A 24,107-nucleotide genomic window follows, 5' to 3' on the forward strand; every position below is an offset into this window, starting at 1 on the left:
GCGCTCCGGCCCCAGCCTCTCCCGCTCTTATTCCGGGCGCCCCCCCCACCGTCTCCGGCCCGCCCCGTCCCCTCGGCGGCCGCGTACGCAAGTGCGCCGCTGCGGCTCGGCGGCGGCGGGGGGCGGGACCTTCGCGAAGGCCCGCCCACTGGCTCTGCCGGCTCCGCCCCGACCTGTTCGGGCACGCAGGCGCCGCCCGCCCCACTTGTCTGATTAGCATAGGGCGCCGGGCCCCGCCCCCTCCTTTGCATGCGCACGGCCGGCCCCGCCCCCGCTGTCAGCTGGAGGAAGCAGAGTAGGAAGCGGCCGCGATGTCCTTTTGTGTCCTACAAGCAGCCGGCGGCACCGCCGAGTGAGGGGACGCGGCGCGGTGGGGCGGCGCGGCCCGAGGAGGCGGCGGAGGAGGGGCCGCCCGCGGCCCCCGGCTCACCCCGGCGCTCCGGGCCGCCCGGCCCCCATGCCTGCCCGCCCGCCGTGCGGGAGCCCCAGGTCCGGGGGCGGAGGAGAGCGCTGCTGCGGGGGTGGGCAGGCGGGGTGCGGGGGCCATGTGCGAGCGCGGCAGGGAGGCCGGCGGGGGGCGGGCTCCGGGCGGGCGCCGGCTCTGGAGTCGGCCCGGATCACGGTCGGGACCGGGTCGGGAGCCATACGGCGTCAGGGTCCGGGCGGGATCCCGCGTCCGGGTCCGGATGGGCGGCCTGGGTCAGGCTGGGGTTCGGGCTCGGCTCGGGCTGCGGGTCCTGGCCCAGGTCAGGGTTGGGCCTTGGATCCAGCCCCGGGGCAGGGTTCAATCCGGCGCTCGGAGCATGCCAAAGTCCCAGGGGCGGGCCGGGGTGGAAGATGGGGAAGGTTCTCAGTCGGGGAAGGGGCTTCGAAGACCACGTGGGGGCGCTCGAAGGGGCCTTGGGCCACCCTCCTCTCTGGGTCAAAGGTCATCACACCGGCAGGGGAGAACTTCCTCCTTGGCTCTCCCCATTTACTTCCTGATAACCTGATAGAGGTTCCCCGCTGCGGAGGGGGAGAGGAGGCGCAGCAACTTTAGACAACTTCCCATAGGTGTGCGCAGGTCGGGGGAGGGGCGGGACGCCCGGGAGGTGGAGGACTCTGCGGCAGTAGGAGTGTAAGAGTGAACGTGCAGGCCGGGGTGCAGGGAGGTGGAGCCGCGCCCGCCGGTGTGGCTGGGGCTGGGCATGCTGGGGCAGGAGGGGGACGGTGTGTCAGGTGTGAAAGACTGGATGTTTTCACAAGAGTCTGAATGTGGGGACTTGGTGAGAGTGTAAGTGTGAGTGTGTGATCATGAGCCTTGAGTGTGAGTTTGTTTATGGGGTGCACCCTTCAGGAGGACTGTGTGGCTGTGAAAGTCCCCAGCAGAGAGTGAGCATGAGTGGGCATGTGAGGACACCTGAGAACTCAGGTGAGTGGGAGCGTGTGAGGGTGTGAATGTACACGTGAGTCCATCAGCTGCCTTTGGGTCTGTGTGCCTCAGTGTGCTCTTGAATGGAGAACACCCAGATGAGACGGAGATCACTGAAGCACCCCCAACCATCTGGAGAAAATTGGGCAGTATCCTACTTCTGGCTACGGATTCCAGATGGAGTTGAAGTTTGCCCAGGGGCTAAGGTTACCCTGCTCCCTGGCCTGGGTGGGAGTAGGGGCTTTCCGAATCTCCCCCAGGTTCCCAAGTGGGAGACTTGCTGTCAGTTACTGGCCTTGGAGCTCTTGGTGACTCTATTCCCATGGCAACAGCTGGGGTCCCCTCTTCATGGGCAGTCCATTCCTCGGACTCTGTCCCTCCTCCCTTCACCTTGCTGAGCCTGGAAGCCCGGCCCCGGGCCCAGCATTGGACAACCCATGTGGCAGGATGTCTCTCCATCCCCCATTCCAGTGCCTCCTTGCGACCTGACGGGTCTCTCCCTGCAGGTGACCAGCGCCATGTCCAGCCAGGTGGTGGGCATTGAGCCTCTCTACATCAAGGCAGAGCCAGCCAGCCCCGACAGTCCAAAGGGTTCCTCGGAGACTGAGACTGAGCCCCCTGTGGCCCTGGCCCCTGGTCCAGCTCCCACCCGCTGCCTCCCAGGCCACAAGGAGGAGGAGGATGGGGAGGGGGCTGGTCCTGGTGAGCAGGGTGGTGGGAAGCTGGTGCTCAGCTCCCTGCCCAAACGCCTCTGCCTGGTCTGTGGGGACGTGGCCTCTGGCTACCACTATGGCGTGGCATCGTGCGAGGCCTGCAAAGCCTTCTTCAAGAGGACCATCCAGGGTGAGCCCCCACTCCACCCCACTCCTGTGCCCTTTGCCCTGTACCCTTTGGGGCCAGCACCACCCAGTGTTACACTGCTGGGTGCAGTAGGTCCCCAGACTGTCGTGGCACTGTTTGAGGTTGGCAGTCTCATGTTTCTAGGCCCTTCTACCTCCCAGGAACTCTTTCCTTTGAAAATTAGATAAAGCCACTAGATGTATTGATAGATTGGAGTGGGATATGAGCAAGAACTCAGGATGCCTCCTGGGTTTCTGGGTACTGTAGGTCTAGCACCTTCGACGGTGGCTCTGAAAAACTCCAAGGCAGCCTCTGCCTGTTCCCAAATTTTGTTCTGACTTCTGGCAACTGTTGACCTCTCTCCAGCATAGAACAGCCCCCCTTTCTTTCTTTTTTTTTTTTTATTGGCTTTTGAGAACATCCCCCTTTTCTTGATTTCCCCAAAGCATCACTAATGCTAGGCAGGTTTTTGTAGGTATGAGACCAGCTACATCATATTTTAGCGCTTGAATTTAAAAAGATTATTAGGCATCCCTGCTTTTAAAGTCATTGTCTTTTTTGTCACTTAGGAAAGCATATCAAAATTGGAGGGAGTGAGCAAGATGCTGATGCAAGCATTTCTTGGGATGGGCCTGTTATTTTTATTTTATTTTATTGCAGCTGGCTGGTATTGGGATCTGAACCCATGACCTTGGTGTCATAGGGCTGTGCTCTAACCAATTGAGCTAACCAGCCAGTCCTGGGCCTGATATTTATGTTTTCACATATCTGTCGGTTACTTTGAGGCTATAACATGTATAATTTTAAAAATGTTTGAGTGCTTACCTTGAGCCAGGCACTTCCTTAAGAATGGTGCCCTTCCACCTTTATGATCTGTTAGCTCCCAACAGCAATGCTGGAAGGTGTCAGCACGTTTCTCATAACTAAGGCTCAGAGAGGTTTTTGAAATTTTGTTCAAGTCTCACAGGTAGAATATCGCAGAACCAGGATTTGAACTTGGGTCAGTTTAGGTCCAGAGCTGAGCTCTTAAATGCCAGACTGCTGCCTCTGCTTATTGCTAATAACTGAACTTCGGACAGATGCCTCACCACTGATTGTGACATGCCAAGGAGTTTTGACTTGGCTGAAACTCACTGGTCTAAAAGTCTGTGCTCTCTTCTGGCCCAGAAGACCAATGAGCCAACAGCTTCTGGTGCAGATGTCTCCTGCCCACCCTGGAACCCTTCACTCTTTGCTGACTCTTGACAAATATTTATTGAGTGGTAGCTATAAATAGTAGACTTTTATTGAGCACTTAGGTGCTGTGAACCATGCTAAATGTTTTACCCATATTAACCGTCTTAATTCTTGCAACCTGCCTTTGCAGTAAGTATGATTTTTATCATCCCAGTTTTACAGCTGGGAAAACTGAGGGTCGGGTTCAGGGGTTAGGTATGGGACTCGTCCAAGGTCGCACAGTTGGTACGCGGCAGCCAAAGCTTTTGTTCTTCACAAACATGAGCTTTGCTGCCCTGGCCAGTGCAGTTTACATGCTAGCAGAGGGGAGAGAGAGGAAGCAGTGAATTGCACAGAGTTGTCCTATTACAGCTGTAGTGGAAGGCGAGGAGCACGGTATGTGTATGCCAAGGGACTGGTCTGGGTCTAGGGCTCCGGAGGGCTTCCCTGAGGAGGTGTCTACAGCTGAGCACAGAAGCCAAGTAGGGTATAGGAGAAAGTGCACCCTGAAGAGAAACATGCTAATATCCTGTTGGCTGGTTGTGTCCTTTGGTCCTTGAGGTAGCACTTTGAGGCTGGGAGGGCCACCAGTGACTACTACATCCTGTTACTAGTTCTGGAAACAGTCCAGGCCCTGGTGGAGCTGAGACTGAAGTGGGCAGACAGATAATAAACAAGATAAATATGCACATATGTAGCATATTAGATGGTGCTGAAAGCTGAAGTGAAACTAAAGCAGAGTTCAGAGGCCAAGGAAGCATCTGCAGAGGGGGATTTGGCGTCACAGCGTGGCCAGGGACAATGAGCAGAGATCTGAAGGAGGTATAGGAGCTGTGTGGATGCTGGGACCAGAGCTCTAGGCAGGGAGCAGCGTGCCCTGAGGCAGGGCCTGTTTGAGGACTGTGGAGGAGACCAAAGGAGGGAGCAGAGGTCAAAAAGGTGACAGGGAGCAGGGGTGCAGGCATTGCAGACTGCGGGTTCACTTTGTTTTGTACTCTGAGAAGGGAAGTCATTGGAAGAGGGCTTTGAGCGGAGGAGGCACAAGATCTGATGTCGGTTTAATGGGATCCCTCTGGCTGCTGTGTTGAGAATAGATTGAAAGAGGAAGGGGCAGAGCAGGAGGCCTGTGAGAAGAGAGGTGACAGTGACTCGGGTTAAGGGTGGAAACAGTTGCCAGGGGCAGAAGGAGATGGATTCTGGACATATGAAGAGGTAAAGCCCACTGGGATTTGTGGATGGGCTGGATGTGGGGTGTGAGAGGAATCAAAGATGCTGCCTAGTTTTCTGCTTGCGCAGCTGGACAAGTGGGGTTGCAGGCTTTGGAGGGTAGATCTCAGTTCCATTTAGGACATGTTAAGTTTTTGATGCCTTCTAGACATGCAAGATGTCAAGGAGACAGCTGGAAACATGAGTCTAGAGTTCAGGGCAGGTCTAGGCTAGAGATACAAATTTGAAAGCTCCACGACTGTAAGATCACCATGGGAATGAATAAGTGGGGATGAGGTCCGAGGACAGCTCTGGAGTTCTTCAGTGGGAGAGCTCAGGGAGATGCACAGAAACCACAAAGTGGCCAGTGAGGTGGGAGGAAAACCAGGAGAATGTGGTGTCCTAGACGCAAAAGAAGAAAGTGTTTAAATATTTCTAGGAGTAGGAAGTGATCAATGGTGCTAGATACTCCTTTTAGGCCAAGTAAGATGAGGACTGAGAATTGACCATTGGATTTAGCAGTGTAGAGGTCATTGTGGCCCCTTGAAAAGAATAGATGAAGGCAGTGTGGCCCAGAGATGTGGCTTGACCAGAGGCTTGGGGCCCCCCGCCCAGCGGCTGTTCCCCTCCCTGCCCTGCTCATGGCATCCTGCTCTCCCTTTCCTCCCCATACCCCCAGACCCGTGCTTGCCTGGGGCAAGTCAGGGCTCTTCTGTCAGCTGGGCCCCTTCTGGGCCCTGGGAGGCCGCCACTGGAGCCCTGCCTCTTCCTGGCAGGGAGCATCGAGTACAGCTGTCCGGCCTCCAATGAGTGTGAGATCACCAAGCGGAGACGCAAGGCCTGCCAGGCCTGCCGCTTCACCAAGTGCCTGCGGGTGGGCATGCTCAAGGAGGGTGAGCACTGGGCAGGGGTCCGAGGGGCTGGGTGCATGGGGCCGGATGGGGCAGGGCCTGGGAAGTTCTGGTGAATGCACTGGGGAGGACAGTGCTGCAGAACAAGCCCACCCCAGCCCCATGGACACAGTCCTTTCCTGCAATTCAAGGGGTGCGCCTGGACCGCGTCCGGGGTGGGCGACAGAAGTACAAGCGTCGGCCAGAGGTGGACCCACTGCCCTTCCCAGGCCCCTTTCCTGCTGGCCCCCTGGCAGTAGCTGGAGGCCCCAGGAAGACAGGTGAGAACACTGAGGCCCTACAGCTCTAGGGCTGGGGTGGGGCTAGGACACGGGAGCCTCTGTGTGTCATCATTCACTCAGCACAGTAGTTATCTTGGGCACCACGACCCAGATTTCCTTCATCTATTCACTTATTCATTTCACCAAGAATTATTTGTGAAAATGCCTTTTCCTGCGTCAGTCATAAAGTAGTACAACTGGGAATAGGGAAGGGTTTTCTAATACTCAGAGCCTGTCCACAAATGGACTGGCTTTCCCTGGGAGATAGTGAGCACTCTTCTTGGAGAGAGGTGTTTGCCTGGCTGGCCAGTGGCTACTGAGGAAGGTCACGGGGGACTGACTGGGAAGAGGCTTGACCTTGAAAGGCCTGTGGGGCCTGATGAATGAATGCTCCCGACTCAAGTCCTCCAACTGTTGCTGCAGCCCCGGTGAATGCACTGGTGTCTCACCTGCTGGTGGTCGAGCCTGAGAAGCTGTATGCCATGCCTGACCCTGCGGGCCCTGATGGACACCTCCCAGCTGTGGCTACTCTCTGTGACCTCTTTGACCGAGAGATCGTGGTCACCATCAGCTGGGCCAAGAGTATCCCAGGTAAAGGACCCAGGAGACCCGGGGCTTCCCTGAATAGCCAGGCCATGCCTGGTTCTGTTGCATTTGCTCAGCCAGGCCTGCCCCCCACTGCCCTCCAGGCTTCTCGTCACTGTCGCTGTCTGACCAGATGTCAGTACTGCAGAGCGTGTGGATGGAGGTACTGGTGTTGGGTGTGGCCCAGCGCTCACTGCCACTTCAGGATGAGCTGGCCTTTGCTGAGGACCTGGTCCTGGATGAAGAGGGGGCACGGGCAGCTGGCCTGGGGGAACTGGGGGCAGCTCTGCTGCAACTGGTGCGGCGACTACAGGCCCTACGGCTGGAGCGAGAGGAGTATGTCCTGCTGAAGGCCTTGGCCCTTGCAAATTCGGGTGAGAGTCTGGGGCAGGCACTGACAGATCTCTCCATAAGACCCTCCCGTTTTTAACTCTGTGATGGTGGCACAGTCCCACTTTGCAGATAAGGAAAACTGAGGCTTACGTAAGAAAAATGACTTGCCGAAAGTCACAAAGCAAGCCAAGGGCAGCCCTGAACTGCACACAGAATTTTGAGCCCTAGTACCATGCTAATGTGGAAAGGTAAAGAGTTTAGTGGGAGGGAGGGTGGGGAGGACAAGAGGTGGCCATAGTTGAGGGAGAAAGAAAGCCTGCCCTGGCTTATGGGCAGGAGCCATGAGTAGTGCCCTTCAGTCAGCCAATCGACAAATCCATTTGGCTCATCTTTAGGACCCATCTGGCAGGGCCCAAGCAGATGTGGGTTCTACCCTTTCCAGAGATGGCCCAGGCCAACAGTTCTCCCCTTCTGGTTATAGACTCCGTGCACATAGAAGATGCTGAGGCTGTGGAGCAGCTGCGAGAAGCCCTGCATGAGGCCCTGCTGGAGTATGAAGCTGGCCGGGCCGGCCCTGGAGGAGGTGCTGAGCGGCGGCGGGCAGGCAGGCTGCTGCTCACGTTACCACTCCTCCGTCAGACAGCGGGCAAAGTGCTGGCCCATTTCTATGGGGTGAAGCTGGAGGGCAAGGTGCCCATGCACAAGCTGTTCTTGGAAATGCTTGAGGCCATGATGGACTGAGGCAAGGGGTGGGACAAGTGGGGGTGCTGGCAGGACCTGCCCAGCATGGGGTCAGCCCCAAGGGGGCAGAGCTGGGGTCTGGGCAGAGCCACAGCCTGCTGGCAGGGCCAGGGCAATGCCATTGGCCCCTGGGAGCAGGCCCCACGCCCTCCCCTCCCCACTCAGGGGTGTCAGAAGCTGGAACCGTGTGTGCCCAGGCTCTGGGCAGTGCTGCCCCTTGCAAGCCATAACGTGCCCCCAGAGCGTAGGGGGCCTTGCGGAAGCCATAGGGGGCTGCAGGGGATGTGTGGGAGGCAGAAGCCTGATCTCAGGGAGGGAAGGGGATGGAGGCCACAGTCTCCCAATGGGTGATGCTTTTGCTGCTGCTTAATCCGACCCCCTCTCCTGAGCAGAGGGGGACTTGGGAGAGCAAAGGCCCCTGCCCCCTTCGCTCCTCTCCTCATCATTTGCATTGGGCATTAGTGCCCCCCCCCTTGAAGCAATAACTCCAAGCAGGCTCCAGCCCCTGGACCTCTGGGGTGGCCAGGGTCCCCCATCAGCTCCCACCCAGCCTTCTCAAGGGGTGGGGAGAGCACTGCCTCTATGCCCTGCAGAGCAATAACACTATATTTATTTTTGGGTTTGGCCAGGGAGGCGCAGGGACATGGGGCAAGCCAGGGCCCAGAGCCCTTGGCTGTACAGAGACTCTATTTTAATGTATATTTGCTGCAAAGAAAAACCGCTTTGGTTTTGAACCTTTAATGAGAAAAAAATATATACTATCGAGCTCCAGAACACTGTGTTCTGTGTCACTGGGTTAAAGGTTGGGAAATACACATAACAGAACTAGTAAACCAGATATACATAAACATATACACGGTCATAGAATGAAAAAGTGATGCCTGGCATAATTAAGTCTCGGTTTCTTCATCACTCAGCAGCATGTTGGGGATCCCGCGGCTGATGGGGAACAGACGTCCAGACGCTGGGCATTGCAGGGTGCCCTCCAACACATCCACCTGCAGCGGAGAGGGGGTTGGGAGAAAAGAGCTGAGCAGCGGAAGCCTCAGTGCGGGATGCAGGTGGTCGGGGAAACAAGTGATGGGCCGGTTCTCACCTCCAGCAGCACGTGGTGCATCTTCCTCAAAAATTTCTCATCACGCTCATACCCTTCAATCGGTTCTTTGGGCACCTCGACCAAGTGCAGCTATGGGCAATAGGCTTAAGTCATTTCTGGATACGCCCGAACCCCAGCCTCAAGCCGGGCTCCAGGGATGCCCGGTACACAGGGCAGCGGTGAGCCCGCCCCCCTCCTTCCAGGGGTATGCACGGGCAGGGGGAGGTCCTTACGGTCTGGGCCGCCTCCAGAAGCGCCGCCCACTCCACCTTAGGTATCATACGCGCCACGAATTCCGGGTTGAACTCCACAGGTCTGATGCAGACTTCGGTGGCCTGCGGGGCGGAGGAGCTTAGTTAGGCAGGGACCGGACCCCGGCTTCTCTATCCTGCTCGAGAGAGGGGCAAAGAACCGTCCGCGATTAGTACCTGGAGGCGCAGGGGGAAGCCACGGGCCCCCACCCCCCGCACATGGGAGCTCAGGAGGTTGTGAGTGAGCAGCTTCATGTCGCCACACGAGATCTCGACAGGGCGGAACCGGAAGAAGCTGCCCTCGCTGGCGTCACTTCCGGGGCTGCTCCGTTCTATGCTACTGGACGGCCAGAGGACCGGAAGTGGTGAGCTTCCTGGAACTTCGGCTTGCCGGAGCGGAGGTATGTGAGACTCGGGAGGGTCACGCGCTGCTACCGGAAGCGTCTTGGCGGGAGGTTGCTACGGCGCACGCCCAGAGGTTTTGGCTGAGCGAAAGCCCACTACTACAAATTCTACATAAGATGCAAATCATATGTAAAAGAGCTGCAATGCAGGGGTCCTGGCTGAATAGAGAGTAAACATGTTTTTAACCCTACACAAGCGCCTGACGCTATAGTCTTCCACCTCTCTCGGTAGAGGAACGGAAACACTGTCCAATCCGTAAATTAGGCCCATCAAAACAGCGGCACCTCCTGCTTGTATGCAAACTAGTTGCACTGCCGCTGAAGGCTCCGCCCCATTTGTAATTGCCTCACTGACCCAGCCCCTAATGCAAATGAGCCTAGAACCCGGAAGCTCCGTCCGGGCCCTGTGCAGCCTGCGCCTGCGCAGTGGAGGCGGCTGGCCGGGGGCCGGCGCTGTCGAGGCCCCGCCTGTTGCTCTGTCCCGCGGCTGCGCCTCGCGCCAGGTCCCGCCTCCTGGGGCGGCTCCGGCCAGGGGGCGGGGTGGTTGCGCTCGGGGCGGGCATGGGGCTGGCGGTGCTGTACGTCCTGGGCCGTCGAGCGGGCTCGGGACTCACTCGTGCGGCCGCCCTTGAGTTTGCGGTAGCGGCGGCGGCAGCGAGGCGACGATTTGAAGTAGAAGGAGGGTGGGCGCTTGGCGGGGCCCGCAGTTTCAGCAGCGCCACCGCAGCCATGGCCCGGATCAAGGTGACCGCTGACCCTCCCCACCCTCCGTATCCTCCCAAATTCCCCAAGGCCGCCCCGCCACCCCCGTCCCGCTCGTCGGGGGTTGTCGCTGTCTTTTCTGCCCTCCGGACCCGTCCCCGCCGCCCCAGCGCCCCCTCCCGCGGTCTGTCCCTCCTATCTCAGCAAGACCCCATGGCTGCCCCACAGTTTTCGCCAGTTTTGGGGCCCTCGTGCCTCATTCCTGGGACAGTTCCGAGGATCTCGAGCTCTTGCCTCGTCTGCCCTCACATTCACCCTGCGACACTCTGCGACGGGTCTCCACCGTTTTCAGGCGATTGAATATCATGGCATCCCCACCTTCTGGAACCATCTCCTTTGCCCCAGGGTCCCTTTTCAACCCCCTTACGTGTCCCCCATGCTTTTGTAATAGTACTGGGCATCACTTCACCCCATCTGAAACTGTTGTCCCTTCCCCCGTTGGTGTCCTCTTCATTCTACTCCGTGACATTCTCCCCTCCTGCTGTGGCTAGTTCTCACCCTTACGCTGAGTCTCTCTCCCTTGTGGAACCATCCCCTGCTCCTTGGACCTTCGCCCATTTCCCCCCACACTCTTCTGAGACTCCCCTCCACCTTCTCCATCCTACTCCCAACCTCTGGACCCCTCCAAGACTCTCCCACCTCTGACCCTCCTTCCTTTTTGGCTACCTCCTCTGGCCCTATGAAGTCTTCACTCTCCCAGATAGGCTGATCATTCCTGCTTGAAGAGATTCCTTATGTTATACCCCACCTGGGCATAGGAACCAGGACACCCTTCCCTAACTGCCCACATGCTGCTGCCCTCCCTCTTTCTCTTGGTGAGGGTGGGACACTCAGACTTGGCCAGGATCCTCTCCCTCCGTGATGTCAGGGTCTCCTTCTCATCCCCATGTACAGCCCTCTGTCCCCTCCCTCTGCCCATTTATCCCACTCCATTCCTGTAACTTAGGCAGCTGTTTACGCAATCCTTTGAGACACTTAAGGAGGCCTTTTTTCCTTTTCTCTGTTGTCACCAACTGGCCCTTAAGACGAGCAAGGCCACCCTGAAACCTGGAGGGTGTGGAGTAACCAGATGGTGGCAGAGAGGGGAGGGGATAGGGAGGAACCCCTGGAAACTCTGACACGGCTGGAGCTTCTTGCTGGTGCCAACAGGCACAGCTACCAGGCTCTGGCTCTGGTTCTCCCCTCTCCCTTCGCCCCTCCCCCCTTACCTTGGAGTCCTTCCCTCTAGGTGGGAGATGCCATCCCCGCTGTGGAGGTGTTTGAAGGGGAGCCAGGGAAAAAGGTGAACCTGGCAGAACTGTTTAAGGGCAAGAAGGGTGTGCTGTTTGGAGTTCCTGGGGCCTTTACCCCTGGCTGTTCCAAGGTGAGGCCCTCCCCTTCTGAGGATCAGGAATTGGGATCTTTTGTATTGTTCTTAAGTCCTCCACATAGTCCTGAGTATGTAGATGATTCAACAGTTAAAAAGCATTTCAGTAGGGCTGGCCCGTGGCTCACTTGGGAGAGTGTGGTGCTGATAACACCAAGGGTTAAGATCCCCTTACCAGTAATCGTATTTAAAAAAAAAAAAAATGCATTTCAGTGCCTCCAAAAATAAGTAGAGGCTGTGAAAAAATAGTATCAGGAACAGAATGAAAAAGATTTTGCAATTAAATCCAGCACCGCTAATTGATCCTGCTGGATGACAGGCACTGTGGAAGGTTCTTGGGACTTGGGTAACTAAGACATATAGTCCTGCCTATGGGAAGTACATGGTCTTAACATGAACAGGATAAATTTGGATCTGAGCTTCCTAGTAGCCAAGGCAAAAAGAAAACAATGGTTTTCACAGTTCTCATTGTGCAATCAGTGATGTTGAGGCAGGGGTGTAAGGAGTCCTGGAGGTGAAGGGTGGGCTGAGGAGCACATGCAATTATTCTTTTGTTGGCCCTTTATTTCCCCTTCTCAGACGCACCTGCCAGGGTTTGTGGAGCAGGCTGGGACTCTGAAGGACAAGGGGGTCCAGGTGGTGGCATGTCTCAGTGTTAACGACGTCTTTGTGACCAGCGAGTGGGGACGAGCTCACAAGGCAGAAGGCAAGGTAAGGCATGGGGCCTGCAGGGGGTCAGTGCCAGGTAGGAAATTTTTCTTTTTCTTTTTCTTTTTTTTTTCTGACCGGTAAGGGGATCACAACCCTCGGCATGGTGTTGTCTGCGCTACGCTCAGCCAGCGAGTGCACCGGCCATCCCTATATAGGATCCAAACCCGCGGCCTCGGCGCTACCAGCGCTGCACTCTCCCGAGTGAGCCACGGGGCCGGCCCAGAAATTTTTCTTTGTGACCTTTACTTTCTGTCTTCTCAGGTTCGGCTCCTGGCTGACCCCACTGGAGCCTTTGGGAAGGTGAGTGCCCCTGTGGGGTGGTTTCTTTGCCAGACCTTAGAAGCAGGGACTTGGAGGGCCAACGCAGTGTGGAGAGCAGCCTGGAGGGCTTGGCCTATTTTGGGAGCTCCTGACGCTTTTCTCTGTCTCTCTTCTCAGGAGACAGATTTATTATTAGATGACTCATTGGTGTCCCTCTTTGGGAATCGAAGGCTCAAAAGGTAAAGGTGGGAGGGCCCTCCATGGGGGTGCTCCTGGGGCCCTGGCTCCTGCCTCCCCTCCTGTCTCCATTGCCAGCCTCCAGACCCAGGCTGATATAGCTGGCTGGCCTCTCTTCCTGACAGGTTCTCCATGGTGATAGAGAATGGCATAGTGAAGGCCCTGAACGTGGAGCCGGATGGCACAGGCCTTACCTGCAGCCTGGCCCCCAGCATCATCTCACAGCTCTGAGGCCCTGAGCCCAGACTACATCTACCCTTTCCTATCTCACCTACCTAGCCCTGGGGCTTGGGGCCACCCAGTTGGAACTTTGGCCAGATTTCTACAATAAACCCTCTGGTTCACATCTGTCTCCTTGGTTTTGAGTTGCTGCTGCTCTGAGGGCCAGGCCTCATGCCATCGTCACAGGATAAACTGAGAGCTGCGAGGGTAGCAGGCAGGGGCTGAAGAAGAGAATATAGGGGATCCTGAATTAAGTGGGAGTCAGGGAAGGCCTCTTGAAGGAGGTGTTCTGAACATCAGTCTGGAGGCTGGGAAGGACCCAGTGGTCTGAAGAGCCAGGGAAGGAGCCGTCCATGCAGAGCAAGCACACGGGGAAGGCCCAGGCAGACACGAGTGTCGTGCACACCGTGACCTTTTGTGCTTGATCTCTGGGTGTTGGCTGATCTCGTGTAGGCCAGAAACCCCAGGGTAGGAATCTTGGCTCTAGTAACCCCCCACCAGGGCTGAGCTCTAGCCCCCCCATCCTTTCATATGTGAACCCCTTCTGGGAGCACCCTTGTTGCAGGAAGGGCTGCAGGCACCTTGGGACTATCTGACTGGCAGAAGGGGCTCCATCGGTGTAGGCAGCACTGGTCCAGTCCAGAAGGGCTCCCTCAGGGAGGAGTCTGTAGGTGAACTGTGGAGGGAAGATCTGGTGAGGCCTGGCCAGTAGTGGGTGGGAATGAGGGGCTGGGAGCCAGGAGACCAGCAGGGTTTGGGGCTGGGGACCTCTGCTCCTTGGCCCTGGGAAGCCATGTGCATGGCAGCAGGCAGTGATTACCAGGTCCCTGCTAAGTTTAGGAGCTTGCAGTCTAGAGAGACAGACACTTGCAGAGCACATACTGTATGCCAGGCACAGTGCCATGGGCTTCAGGGGTGGTAATGACCCTCCACAACCCAGTGAGGTGTGCATTGTTACTGCCCCTCCGCCACTTAGCGGGCGTCTGGATTTGAGCCTGTGCTTTTGCCACGATGTGGTACTGTCCTGCCGTGTGCCTTCCGGCCTGGTGGTGACCAGGGCTCAGCCCACAGAGCTGGCCAGAGCAGGCTGCACTCACTGGGAGGTCTGGGAGAAGGTCAAGGAAAGGTGTCTAAGAGGAAATGACCCTAAGGCAGTGGGAGTGGTGTTCCTGGCAGAGGGGACAGTGTGGCTGTAGGTATGGAGGGGTGGGACAGACCAAACTGCTGCAGCACATGGGGAAGCAAAGGGGTGAGGGTGGCTGGGATGAGAGAGGATGCTGGGAGGTCAGCAGGGCCCTTTAAGCCAATAAGCGGCTTGCCTCCACCCTGTGGGTACCTTGGCCACTGAAGGATTTCCACAGGGCAATGACAGGTTGGATTCATACCTGAGCTACTACGGGCAGCTTGGCGAGCTGGGGGCAGACAGAGGCTCTGGGGGGCAGTGTAGGGAAGGGTCAGTGATCAGAGTGATGTCCAAGAGGTGGGGGCTGCAATGTATTAGGAAGGAGGGTGAGTCCAGGGGCCCACCCAGCTAAAAGCATGCTGGGGTGGGTGGTTATGGTGGTGACCATGTGGATGGGGCACTTGGGAGGAGGGGAACCAGGTGCTCAGCTTGGCTGACTTGTCCCACAACCTCCCACCCTTCAGGGATCCTGGGCAGGGGCAGGGCAGGGGGTTGACACCTCTCTAGTTTCCCTGGTGGCCTGCTGACCCTCCCTCCTCCCACTGCCAAACTCTGGGTCACATTGTTATTGCCATGAGGGCCATGGCATAAAGGCCGTCTCTCTCCCGGATACCAACTCTCAATCCTCTCATTGTACATGTGAGGGACTGAGGTGTAGAGCTTCCCGCAAGGGTGTGGGCAAAGGTGGGGGTGTGTAAAACAGCCCACTCCACTACCCCATTCCTCTTCCCTGCGACCCTGTGCTACCCTGGCTGCTCCCTGCTGTCAGGGAAGCCATCTTCGTCACAGTGGGCTGGACCAGAGGGCCTTGGACCCTGGGGGCTGCACCTGGCACAGTGGCAGGTGGGGCCTTCCTGGGCCATTGGTGGACAAAAGCCCATGTTATAAGACTAACTAAACAAACAAAATAACCTGAAACTTCCACCTAATACATGCCCAAATACAACTCCCTCACCTGTCCCAACCTGCCCAAGGCCACAGCCATTCCAACCCAGGAGGCTGAGGGTTTTACTCGGCATCAGCAGTTCTGCGCCTTCCTGGGTCAAGAGTCCCTTTGTTTTTTTTTTTTTTTTTTTGTTTTTTGTTAAAAAAGATGACCGGTAAGGGGATCTTAACGCTTGACTTGGTGTTGTCAGCACCACGCTCAGCCAGTGAGCAAACCGGCCATCCCCATATAGGATCCGAACCCGTGGCCTTGGTGTTATCAGCACCACACTCTCCCGAGTGAGCCATGGGCTGGCCCTAAGAGTCCCTTTGAAATGCTGTTGAACAGATCTCCACATGGTCCTCAAGGGTTTTGAGGAATCCCTGGCATCCTTCCAAGAATCCCAAATGACCTCTGCCCCCCACTTGGGAGGCATCGTCTCAAGGTGGGTTCACTGAGCTTTGAACTCAGAACACCAGAGTGGGGATCCCAACCTGCTACCGAGAAGCTGGATGACCTTGGACAGGCTATTTAGTTTTCCTTGACCTCACTTCCCTACTCTCTGAAGTGGGAATAACTCACAGGGTTGTTATGGGGAATGAATGAGACAATTTCTGTAAAGCATTTGGCACTACACCTAGCACACTTAATACATAAGTGCTCGATAAATGATTATTAAAAAATAAAAAGAATCCGTATTCTCCACTGTGTAGCCTGTTTGGCCACACAGGCATTGAGGAGCGACGGCAGAGAGAGAAAATGTGTACTTGTGTGCACCTGTGTATGTTTGCGTAACTTCTAGAGAAGTTTGGGTAACATCTATGTGAATGCACAGATTCTTGGTGTTTGAAACATGCATATCAGTCTGCCATGTTATTTATATTTGTATCACCGCTCCCTCCTTGAGCTGGGAATCGTGTCTTTTTACTTAACACAGGTAAGGTGCTCTGCTCAGGGTAGGGAACACAGGAAATACTCAACACGTTTCAGAAAGAAGTAAAGAAGTGAAGGAAGGCAGGGAAGGAGGAAGCTGCCCTTTCCCCAGCTTCCTGGACATTGGCTCCCATTGTTTCAGCATAAACTTGACCACAGTGAGTCTGACTTAGATCTAGATATACTTGAGAGTGACATAAATCCCTAAATACCAGTGACTTAAGACAGAGGTGTAACTCACAGATATGCAGCAGAAAGTTGACAATCTGGGCTAGTATGGCAGCAGCACGATTACTGGGGACCCCTGCTCCTTCTATCTCGCTGCTCTGCCATTTTAAACGTGTCTTTACCTTATGATTCAGTTTGGCTGCTTGAGCTCCAGCCATCACATCCATAGTCCAGCCAGCAGGAAGGAAGAAATAGGGAACAGATAAAAGGCCCACGCTAGTTGTCTTTTAAGAAGGTTTTCTGGAAGCTGCCATATATCACTTCCACTTACGTCTCATTAGATAGGACTTAGTCACACAGTCTTACTAGCTGCAAGAGAGGCTGGGAAATACCAACTTTATTCCAAGCTGCCATATGTCTAAGTAAAAAACCAGGGGTTCTATTACTAAGGGAGAGAGGAGGAAAGGATATTGGGTGGAGAACAAGCAGTGTGGGCCACATGGGGGGGTCACCTTTGAGAAGAGGGACTTTTGGGAGCTCTGTGGCCTCCCAAGGAATGATGTCATTTCCCTGGTGTCCCCATCAGCCTGGGAGGGGCCATGTACTAATCTGTCCCAGATCCCTGTGTGGTCTCATCTCCCCAGTGACCCCTCTCCAAGACTCCATCCCTGTTCCCTGCAACCCTGATCTCCCGTCACCCCAATTTCCCAGCCATGGGCCCTCCAAGCTCCTCCCCTCCAGCATCTTCCAGACAATGTTCACCACCTGCATTGCCCCTTCCTTTCCTACTCCTGCCCAAACTGCTCCAACCTTCAAGGCCCTGAGTCAGTTCCATTTGCTGAGGACAATAGTCTTTGTTCTTGCTTCCTTGTTCCTGGTCCCTTCTGTTCAGCTTCATCAAAGATTGATTTTTCAAGTTGACGTATAAATCACATATCATAAAATTTTACCCTTTAAAAGTGTGGAGTTCAGTGGTTTTTAACATATTGACCAAGTTGTGCAACCATCACCACTATAAAGGCAGACTTTTTTTTTTTTTGGCAGCTGGCCGGTAGCGGGAACTGAGCCTTTGACCTTGGTGTTACAAGTCTGTGCTCTAGCCAGCCGAGCTAACTGGCCAGTCCTAGAGATAGATTTTTTTTTTTTTTTTTTCAGAGGTGGATTTTTAATCTCAGTAACTTCTCTCCAAATGAAGCTGCTTCTCTCTTCTAAACATGGCAATCCTTACCTAGTTATGAAGGGCACATTCAGATGTTCGGGCGTTCTGCTTGCTTGCCTGCGTCCCCCCCCCCCAGTCACATAAGGTGTCTTGCCTTCAGTGGCTGTTTGCTGAGACTCATCTCTGTGCCAGGCACTGTGCTGGGCTCCAGAAACGCAGTGTTGAATACACCAGGCACAGCAGGGAATATGCCCTGTGAGCACCTGCTGGGAAAGGCGTTCCGGGAGGTGGGAACAGCCTGTGCTAAGACTTAAACGTGAGGACAACGAGGGAGGTCTGGGCTGAGCAGCGGTGAGGACAGAGTTGGGATATGGCCCACCAGCTGAAGTTCAGGGGGATTCTCTTGCTGGACACCTGGGTGTCTCCAGACTTTGGTTGGTGCTGGCTTCAGAGACATTTCTATATTTGTTTGTTTTGGGCCTCCTTCCTTGGGGCGTGTTCCTAAATGCCAAAGTGCTGGGTCAAAGGACTCCGGAGGTTTTATTGGTCTCTGGAAACTGTGAGGCCGTTCTGAGGGCCTCCCGGGATGTGTGCTTGTGTTCTCTTTCCACAACGTGCCAGCCCGAGTTTTACTGTCTGGATTTATTTTTGCTAGCTTCATGGATGTTTAATAGTACTTTAGAGCTGTCCTTAACGTGTGTGTCTTTACCTGCGAGGGCGGCTGGCCCCTGTGGGGCCTGGCCCTGGGGTGGTCCTTCCTTGCTAATTGGGTACTGGGCTTCAGCCTTGCTGTGCCCCCAGACAGCAACAAGGCAGTGGGGTGGGGGGCGGAGGGGACAGGGAGATGAGGCAGCTCTCAGAGCCTGAGGACTTGGCTTTCACCCAAGTCGGTTTTTCAGTTTGCCATATTTACCCCCATTTCTCTCTGAGCCTCTCTTTTCTCATCTCTGAAATAGGAATTAACTTGTTCAAAAACGTTAATTTGGCTGCCTTTTGTATCTTGGCTCCACCACTTCTTGGCTGTGTGGCCTTAAGCAGTGACTTAACCTCTCTGTGCATCAGTTTGTTGATAATAAAATGGGGATAATAATAGCACCCGTATTTTATGGCTGTGGAGGAGATTAAGGGATTAAGACACAGGAAGTGCTTAGAACTGAACCTGGCACAGGTGAGCGGTCAGCAAATGTTGGCGCTCCTGTGGTTACTGTGGGCTTGTCATCATGCTGGTTCCTGGACTGCAGTCTTGGATGACCCCACCAGAGCTTTGGTTCTAGTGGGGAGCTGGCAAAGCCAACAAGGGAGAGTGCAGGGCAAAAGCAAAATGGAATAGTGCTGGGGGAGGGGAGGTCTTTTGCAAGAAAGGGGCATTGGGGTGAGACCAGTAGGGTGAGGAGTCAGTCTTGGGGAGGGTGTGTACGTGCATGTGTGCATGTTGGGAGTGGGGTCGGGGGAGGTAGAGAGGGGGCTCCAGGCTGAGGGCACAGCAAATGCAAAGGTGGGGAGGGTGGGAGAGAGACTGAGGAACCAGCACGGCCAGAGTGGGTAGAGGAGAGGGGAGGAAGAAGGCTGAGGTCAGGGTGAATGGTGAGGACTTGTTTCAAAGTGCAAGAAGCCACTGGAGGTTTTTAAGCAGGGAAGGGTAAGGAGCCAGTTAGTGCTTTTTATTTATTTAATTTTTTTTTTTTTTTAAAGATGACCAGTAAGGGGATCTTAATCCTTGACTTGGTGTTGTCAGTACCACGCTCTCCCGAGTGAGCTAACCGGCCATCCCTATATAGGGATCTGAACCTGTGGCCTTGGTGTTATCAGCACCACACTCTCCTGAGTGAGCCACGGGCTGGCCCCAGTTAATGTTTTTGAATGACTCTTCCTGCACTGGGTGGAGACTGCTGGAAGAGGATTGGTACCTGCGGGTCCCACTGTTGCCTAGAGGCTCAGGGAGAGGAAGACAGGTGCCCCTAGGAGCACGGGGGTGCCCTGGGGACAGCAGGAAGGGAGAGCTCACCAAGTGTCAGGCAGTGGGGCTGGGCCAGGCCTTGCTCTGCTGGAACCCAGGCCTTGCGGTCTGCACTCTGAGTCACTGGGCACCCGGCCGGGCACTGGGCAGATGGGCTTGGACTTTACCCTCCCTGGCTCTGGGTTCCCACTGCCTCCTCCCACCTAGGCAGCTCATTTGGGCCACTCTGCTGGGCATTTCTGCTCTGCTCCAACTCCAGCTCCACTATTTCCACCCCAAAATGATGGGTGGGGAAACCATCCCTTCTCAGGCTCTTTGGTGGGGAAGAGGGATTCCCTGCAGACCCAGTGTCAGAGGGCCATGTGTCCAGAGGGCCCTGGAGTCTGTTTTTTGTTTTTGTTTTTTGAGCCTGTGGCCCTGAACCAGCTGGTTAGAGAGCTTGGCCCCAGCCAGGCCACTGAGGGGCCAGGCAGGGCTCGGAGGTGCCCAACAGGCAGGGAGAAAAAGCCTTACTGTGACTCAGACTTGTTGGGTCTGGGGCTGTCGCTGGCCTGGGCCCCCACCTGCGCTGGCCTCCCTGGCCTCCCACTTCTCCACAAACCCTCGAGCCCTCCTGCTTCTGGCCTTTGGGGTTGCACCAGGGCTATCTAGAAAACTCAGAACCAGAAGACAACTGGGAAGTGGAGTCTTCCTCACTCCCTGCCCTGTGCGGATGGGGAAGCTGGGCCCCCGACGGAGGAGGCTGCACGCTGGCTGACTGTGTTGTCATTTGTCTGTCTGTCTTTCTCTGTGTCTTGCCCACCTCCTGGGTCCCCCTGTTGGGCAGCAGTGGACACTGAGTCCCCTTAAAAACTTCTGGAAAAAGATATCTGAGAAAACCAGTTATTATGGCACTGTAGCAATAGGAAAAAATGCAAATATTTTAAATTATTTGTCAACAGGAGACTATTTAAATGATGATGGGATGGTGATGGAGTTTGGATGTGCTGTCCCCTCCAAAACTCGTGGAAATTAGATCCCCAATGTGGCAGTGTTGGAAACTGATTGAGTCCTGGGGGCAGATCCCTCATGAATGGATTCATGCTCTCCCTAGATGGGGGGATTAATGAGTGAGTTCCAGCTCTATTAGTTCCCACAAGGGCTGGTTGTTTATAGGACCCTGGCACCTTCTCTCTCTCTTGCTTCCTCTTGCCATGTGATCTGCTTGTACCCGCCGGCTGCCTGCCACTTTCCACCAGGAGTAGAAGCAGCCTGAGGCCCGTGCCAGATGCAGCTGTCCCAGAACCGTAAGCCAAATAAACCTCTCTTCTTTATAAATTACCTAGTCTCAAGTAATTCTGTTATAGCAACACAAAACGGACTAAAACAGAAAATTGGTACCCTAGAGTGGGGTGTTGCTATACAGATACGCAAAAATGTGGATGCAGCTTTGGAGCTGGGTAATGGGCAAAGTTTGGAGGAGTTTGGAGGACTTAGAAGAAGACAGAAAGATGAGGGAAAGTTTGGAATGTCTTAGAGACTTATGTGGTGGCGAGCAGAATGCTGATAGAAATGTGGACAGTAAAGGCCATGCGGATGATGAGGTCTCGGATAGAAATGAGGGACTTATTGGGAATTGGACAAAAGATAATCCTTGCTACACCATAGCAAGGAACCTGGCTGTATTGTGTCCATGCCCTTGGACTTTGTGGAAGTTGGAACTTAAGAGTTGTGAACCAGAGCATTTGGCCAGAGAAATTTCTAAGCAGCAAAGCATTAGGGAAGCTGCATAGTTGCTTTTAAGAGCCTACTCTGAGTTACGGTGGCAAAATCATGATGTAAAGCCAGAATTTAAAAGTAAAGCTGAGCGTAAAGATTTGAAAAATTTGCAGCCTGGCCATGTGATAAAGCAGCAGAGAGCTGCAAACAGTGCAAGGGTGAAGCAGATAAACTGGTTGCTAAAGACATTATCATGGTGGTGAGGCAGCCAGATGCTAATAGCGGGAGAAAATGAGAGGAAAGCCTTGCAGGCATTTCAGAAGTCTGGAAGGGTGCCACACCCATCACAGACCCTGAGGCCTAGAAGGACTGAGTTATCCTGGAGGACAGACCTGGGGCGCAGCTGCCCTCCGGTCTTGCTCCCTGTATCCCAGCTGCTCTGGCTGGAGCAGCCCCAAGTGTGGTTTGTGCGGGAGTCCTGGAGAGTAGAGGCCCGAAACGTTGGTGGCGTCCACATTGTGTTAAGTCTGCAGGCCAGCAGGACGTGAGAGCAGTGGAGTGGCAGATTCCACCCAGATTCCAGATGTATGGAAAAGCCTGGGGGTCCAGGCCGAGACCTGCCACAGGGGTGGAGCCACTGCAGAGGACATCTATTAGACCAATGCCAAGCAGGAAAGTGGAGTCAGAGCCCCCACAGAGAGCCCCCACCAGGGAAATGTCTAGTAGAGCCAAAGGCAGCAGGGCTGTTGCCAGGACCCCAGAACTTCAGGGCCACTGGTAACATGCAATGCAGGCCTGGAAAAGCCACAGGCACCAGCAAGGTCCACTGGGCTGTGCCTGGCAGAGCTGTGGGAGTGAGGCTGCCTGATGCTTTGGGGGCCCATATGCCTAATTGTGCCCAGGATGCAGGACTTGGAGTCAAAGAACATTTTGGAGCTTTAAGACATAATGTCTGCCCTGCTGGGTTTCGGACTTGTTTGGGGCCCGTTTTTCCTTTCTTCTGGCCTATTCCTCCCTTTTGGAATGGGAATGTATACCCAATGTCTGTTCCACCATTGTATCTTGGCAGTAGATAAATTTGGTTTTGCTTTTCAGGTTCACAGCTGGACTTTGGACTTTAAGTTGGTGCTGGAGCAAGCTAAGACTTTTGGGACTGTTGGAATAGAATGATTGTATTTTTTATGTGAGAGTGACATGAGTTTTGGGGGGCCAGAGGCGGAATGATGAAATTTGGATATGTTGAGGCGGAATGATGAAATTTGGATATGTTGTCCCCTCCAAAGCTCATGTGGAAATTTGATCTCCAACGTGGCAGTGTTGGAAACTGATAGAGTCATGGGGGCGGATCCCTCATGAATGGATTCATGCTCTCCCTGGGGGAGGAGGGGTAGTGAGTGAGTTCTCGCTCTGTTAGTTCCCACAAGAGCTTGTTGTTTAAAAGACCCTGGCACCTCCCTCTCTCTCTCTCTCTTGCTTCCTGTCGCCATGTGATCTGCTTGTACCCGCCGGCTGCCTGCCACTTTTCTGCCATGAGTAGAAGCAGCCTGAGGTCCGTGCCAGATGCAGCTGTCCGAGACTCATAAGCCAAATAAACCTCTGTTCTTTTAAAATTACCCAGTCTCAGGTAATTCTGTTATAGCAACACAGAACGGACTAAAACAGATGGCAACATGGTAAAGTACTACGCAGTTGTTAAAATGCTCAAGGCTAATGGCTCCAAACAGAAATGAAACAAATTTCTTAGTATATTGCGAAGTAAGGCAGGTACATGGCTGTGTATGTGGTTGCAACCGCTGGTCATAGCTTCACTTGTGTCCTCAGGAAGGACAGAAGAAAATGCCCCCAGTGGTCACCTCAGGCCAGGCGGATCGGGCGCTGGGGGTTGGGAGTGATGGGTGGGAGACTTGAGCTTTCCTCTATACACTTATGCATGTTTGACATTTTTGATCCTGTGCATGTATCTGAAAAAAATTTTTAAAGAAAAATCTAGACAAAGGCAAGGGACCACTGTTAGCCTCTAATGAAGACCCTTCAACACCTAATTGAGCCTCAAGGCCTAACTGAACCCTCGGTGTCAGTGGTGAGGAAGCCCCACCCCATACTCCCCTGCATCCCCCTCCACCCTCTGCCTGATTCAGAGAACAGAACAGCTGTGCAGCCAGGCTTGTCTCAAGGGACGGATGTGAGAGCAATCGTGACATGGCCTCTGCCTCTGAGGCTGAGGAAGGGTGTGCCTCAGAGATGTTGAGCAAGGCAGGGGCCCCCAGCTGGCAGGAGGTGAGCCCCACTCACCAAGCTTGGGTAACCCGGGAGGACCTGCCAGGTGACACAGAACAGGTGCTTCTGGGAAATTCTTCCTGGGGCATGCAGATGGGAGGAAGATTCACAGAGGGTCAAATCTGAACGGATCTTTGATATTATTGATACTGATGATAATGACCGCTTCAGGGACCATTTAATGAATGCTTGTGCTGGGCACCGGCTCACGGAATCCTCGTAACAACTCTATTGAGAGGATTATTCCCATTTCCAGATGTGTCTCAAGAGAGTTTAACCACTAGATATGCTCCTCTGCTCACAACCCTGCGTGGCTTCCCTTTGCCTGGTCAGGCCCAGCTCATCTTGGCCACTGTGTCCCTTACTTTTTGCAGTCTGGCCCCGCTGCCTTCTTTCAGTTGGTTCTACCACTTAATAGCTGTGTGACTTTAGGCAAGTTGCTTAACCTCTCTGCTCCTCAGTTTCTTCTTCAGTAAAATGGAGATAATCTATAATTCTTTTCTCACAAGCTAGTCCAGAACAAACACGTTAATAAGTGCAAAGTACTTATATCCATGCCTGGCTCTTTGCAAACCTGCGTTTACTGTGATTGGTATTATGATTACCCCACATTTCATCAAATCTATGATGCCATCATTGTGAAAGATGTCACTAAGAAAAAAACGAATTCTGCCAGTTAACTATGTCCCAAGGCTCTTTCATCACTAGAATTTTTATCTCGTATTTCCCGAAAGAGCTGTTTGATTTAGATGTAGGTTTTCATCATATATAATTCCAATGTGCACATAAAAAGGATAAGAGAAGCAAAATAAATTGGTTGCCGTGTTTGGAAAACTCCTTCATATTTAGAGTTTGACTCCCATGAATCATTTTTGGTCTGAGAGTCGTGATGTCTGTTACCCTGCCACCTCCTCCTCCGAGACAGCAAGAGAGCTAGAGAGAGCAGGACCCCTTTAAACAATCCATAAAACAGCCAGGAGCTCTTAAGCCACCTT

The 24,107-nt window shown here is 54.2% G+C and overlaps 3 protein-coding genes across 5 annotated transcripts; 2 read left to right on the plus strand and 1 right to left on the minus strand.

Annotated features, from left to right (window-relative positions):
- The first annotated feature begins 270 nt into the window (after positions 1-270).
- ESRRA (estrogen related receptor alpha) lies at positions 271-8,276 on the plus strand. Of its 3 annotated transcripts, none has more exons than XM_063093307.1 (7): positions 271-489; positions 1,918-2,254; positions 5,449-5,565; positions 5,715-5,843; positions 6,267-6,434; positions 6,533-6,802; positions 7,243-8,276. In XM_063093307.1, exons 2-7 carry the CDS (start codon positions 1,930-1,932, stop codon positions 7,500-7,502), a joined length of 1,269 nt encoding a protein of 422 aa, XP_062949377.1. In that variant the 5' UTR covers positions 271-489; positions 1,918-1,929; the 3' UTR covers positions 7,503-8,276. The 3 variants fall into 3 exon arrangements, with proteins under 3 accessions (XP_062949377.1, XP_062949376.1, XP_062949375.1); XM_063093306.1 differs by lacking the exon at positions 271-489 and adding an exon at positions 493-521; XM_063093305.1 differs by lacking the exon at positions 271-489 and adding an exon at positions 1,528-1,617.
- On the minus strand, positions 8,225-9,156 carry TRMT112 (tRNA methyltransferase activator subunit 11-2). Its single transcript, XM_063093309.1, has 4 exons — positions 9,027-9,156; positions 8,832-8,933; positions 8,599-8,688; positions 8,225-8,500 (listed from the first exon to the last, which is right to left on the minus strand). Exons 1-4 carry the CDS (start codon positions 9,102-9,104, stop codon positions 8,393-8,395), a joined length of 378 nt encoding a protein of 125 aa, XP_062949379.1. The 5' UTR covers positions 9,105-9,156; the 3' UTR covers positions 8,225-8,392.
- Positions 9,157-9,780: 624 nt separating this feature from the next.
- On the plus strand, positions 9,781-12,940 carry PRDX5 (peroxiredoxin 5). Its single transcript, XM_063093308.1, has 6 exons — positions 9,781-9,997; positions 11,244-11,378; positions 11,961-12,092; positions 12,354-12,392; positions 12,531-12,592; positions 12,716-12,940. Exons 1-6 carry the CDS (start codon positions 9,815-9,817, stop codon positions 12,819-12,821), a joined length of 657 nt encoding a protein of 218 aa, XP_062949378.1. The 5' UTR covers positions 9,781-9,814; the 3' UTR covers positions 12,822-12,940.
- The last annotated feature ends 11,167 nt before the right edge of the window (positions 12,941-24,107 follow it).

The sequence above is a fragment of the Cynocephalus volans genome, chromosome 4 (genome assembly GCF_027409185.1).
Source record: "Cynocephalus volans isolate mCynVol1 chromosome 4, mCynVol1.pri, whole genome shotgun sequence".
Lineage (NCBI taxonomy): Eukaryota > Metazoa > Chordata > Mammalia > Dermoptera > Cynocephalidae > Cynocephalus > Cynocephalus volans.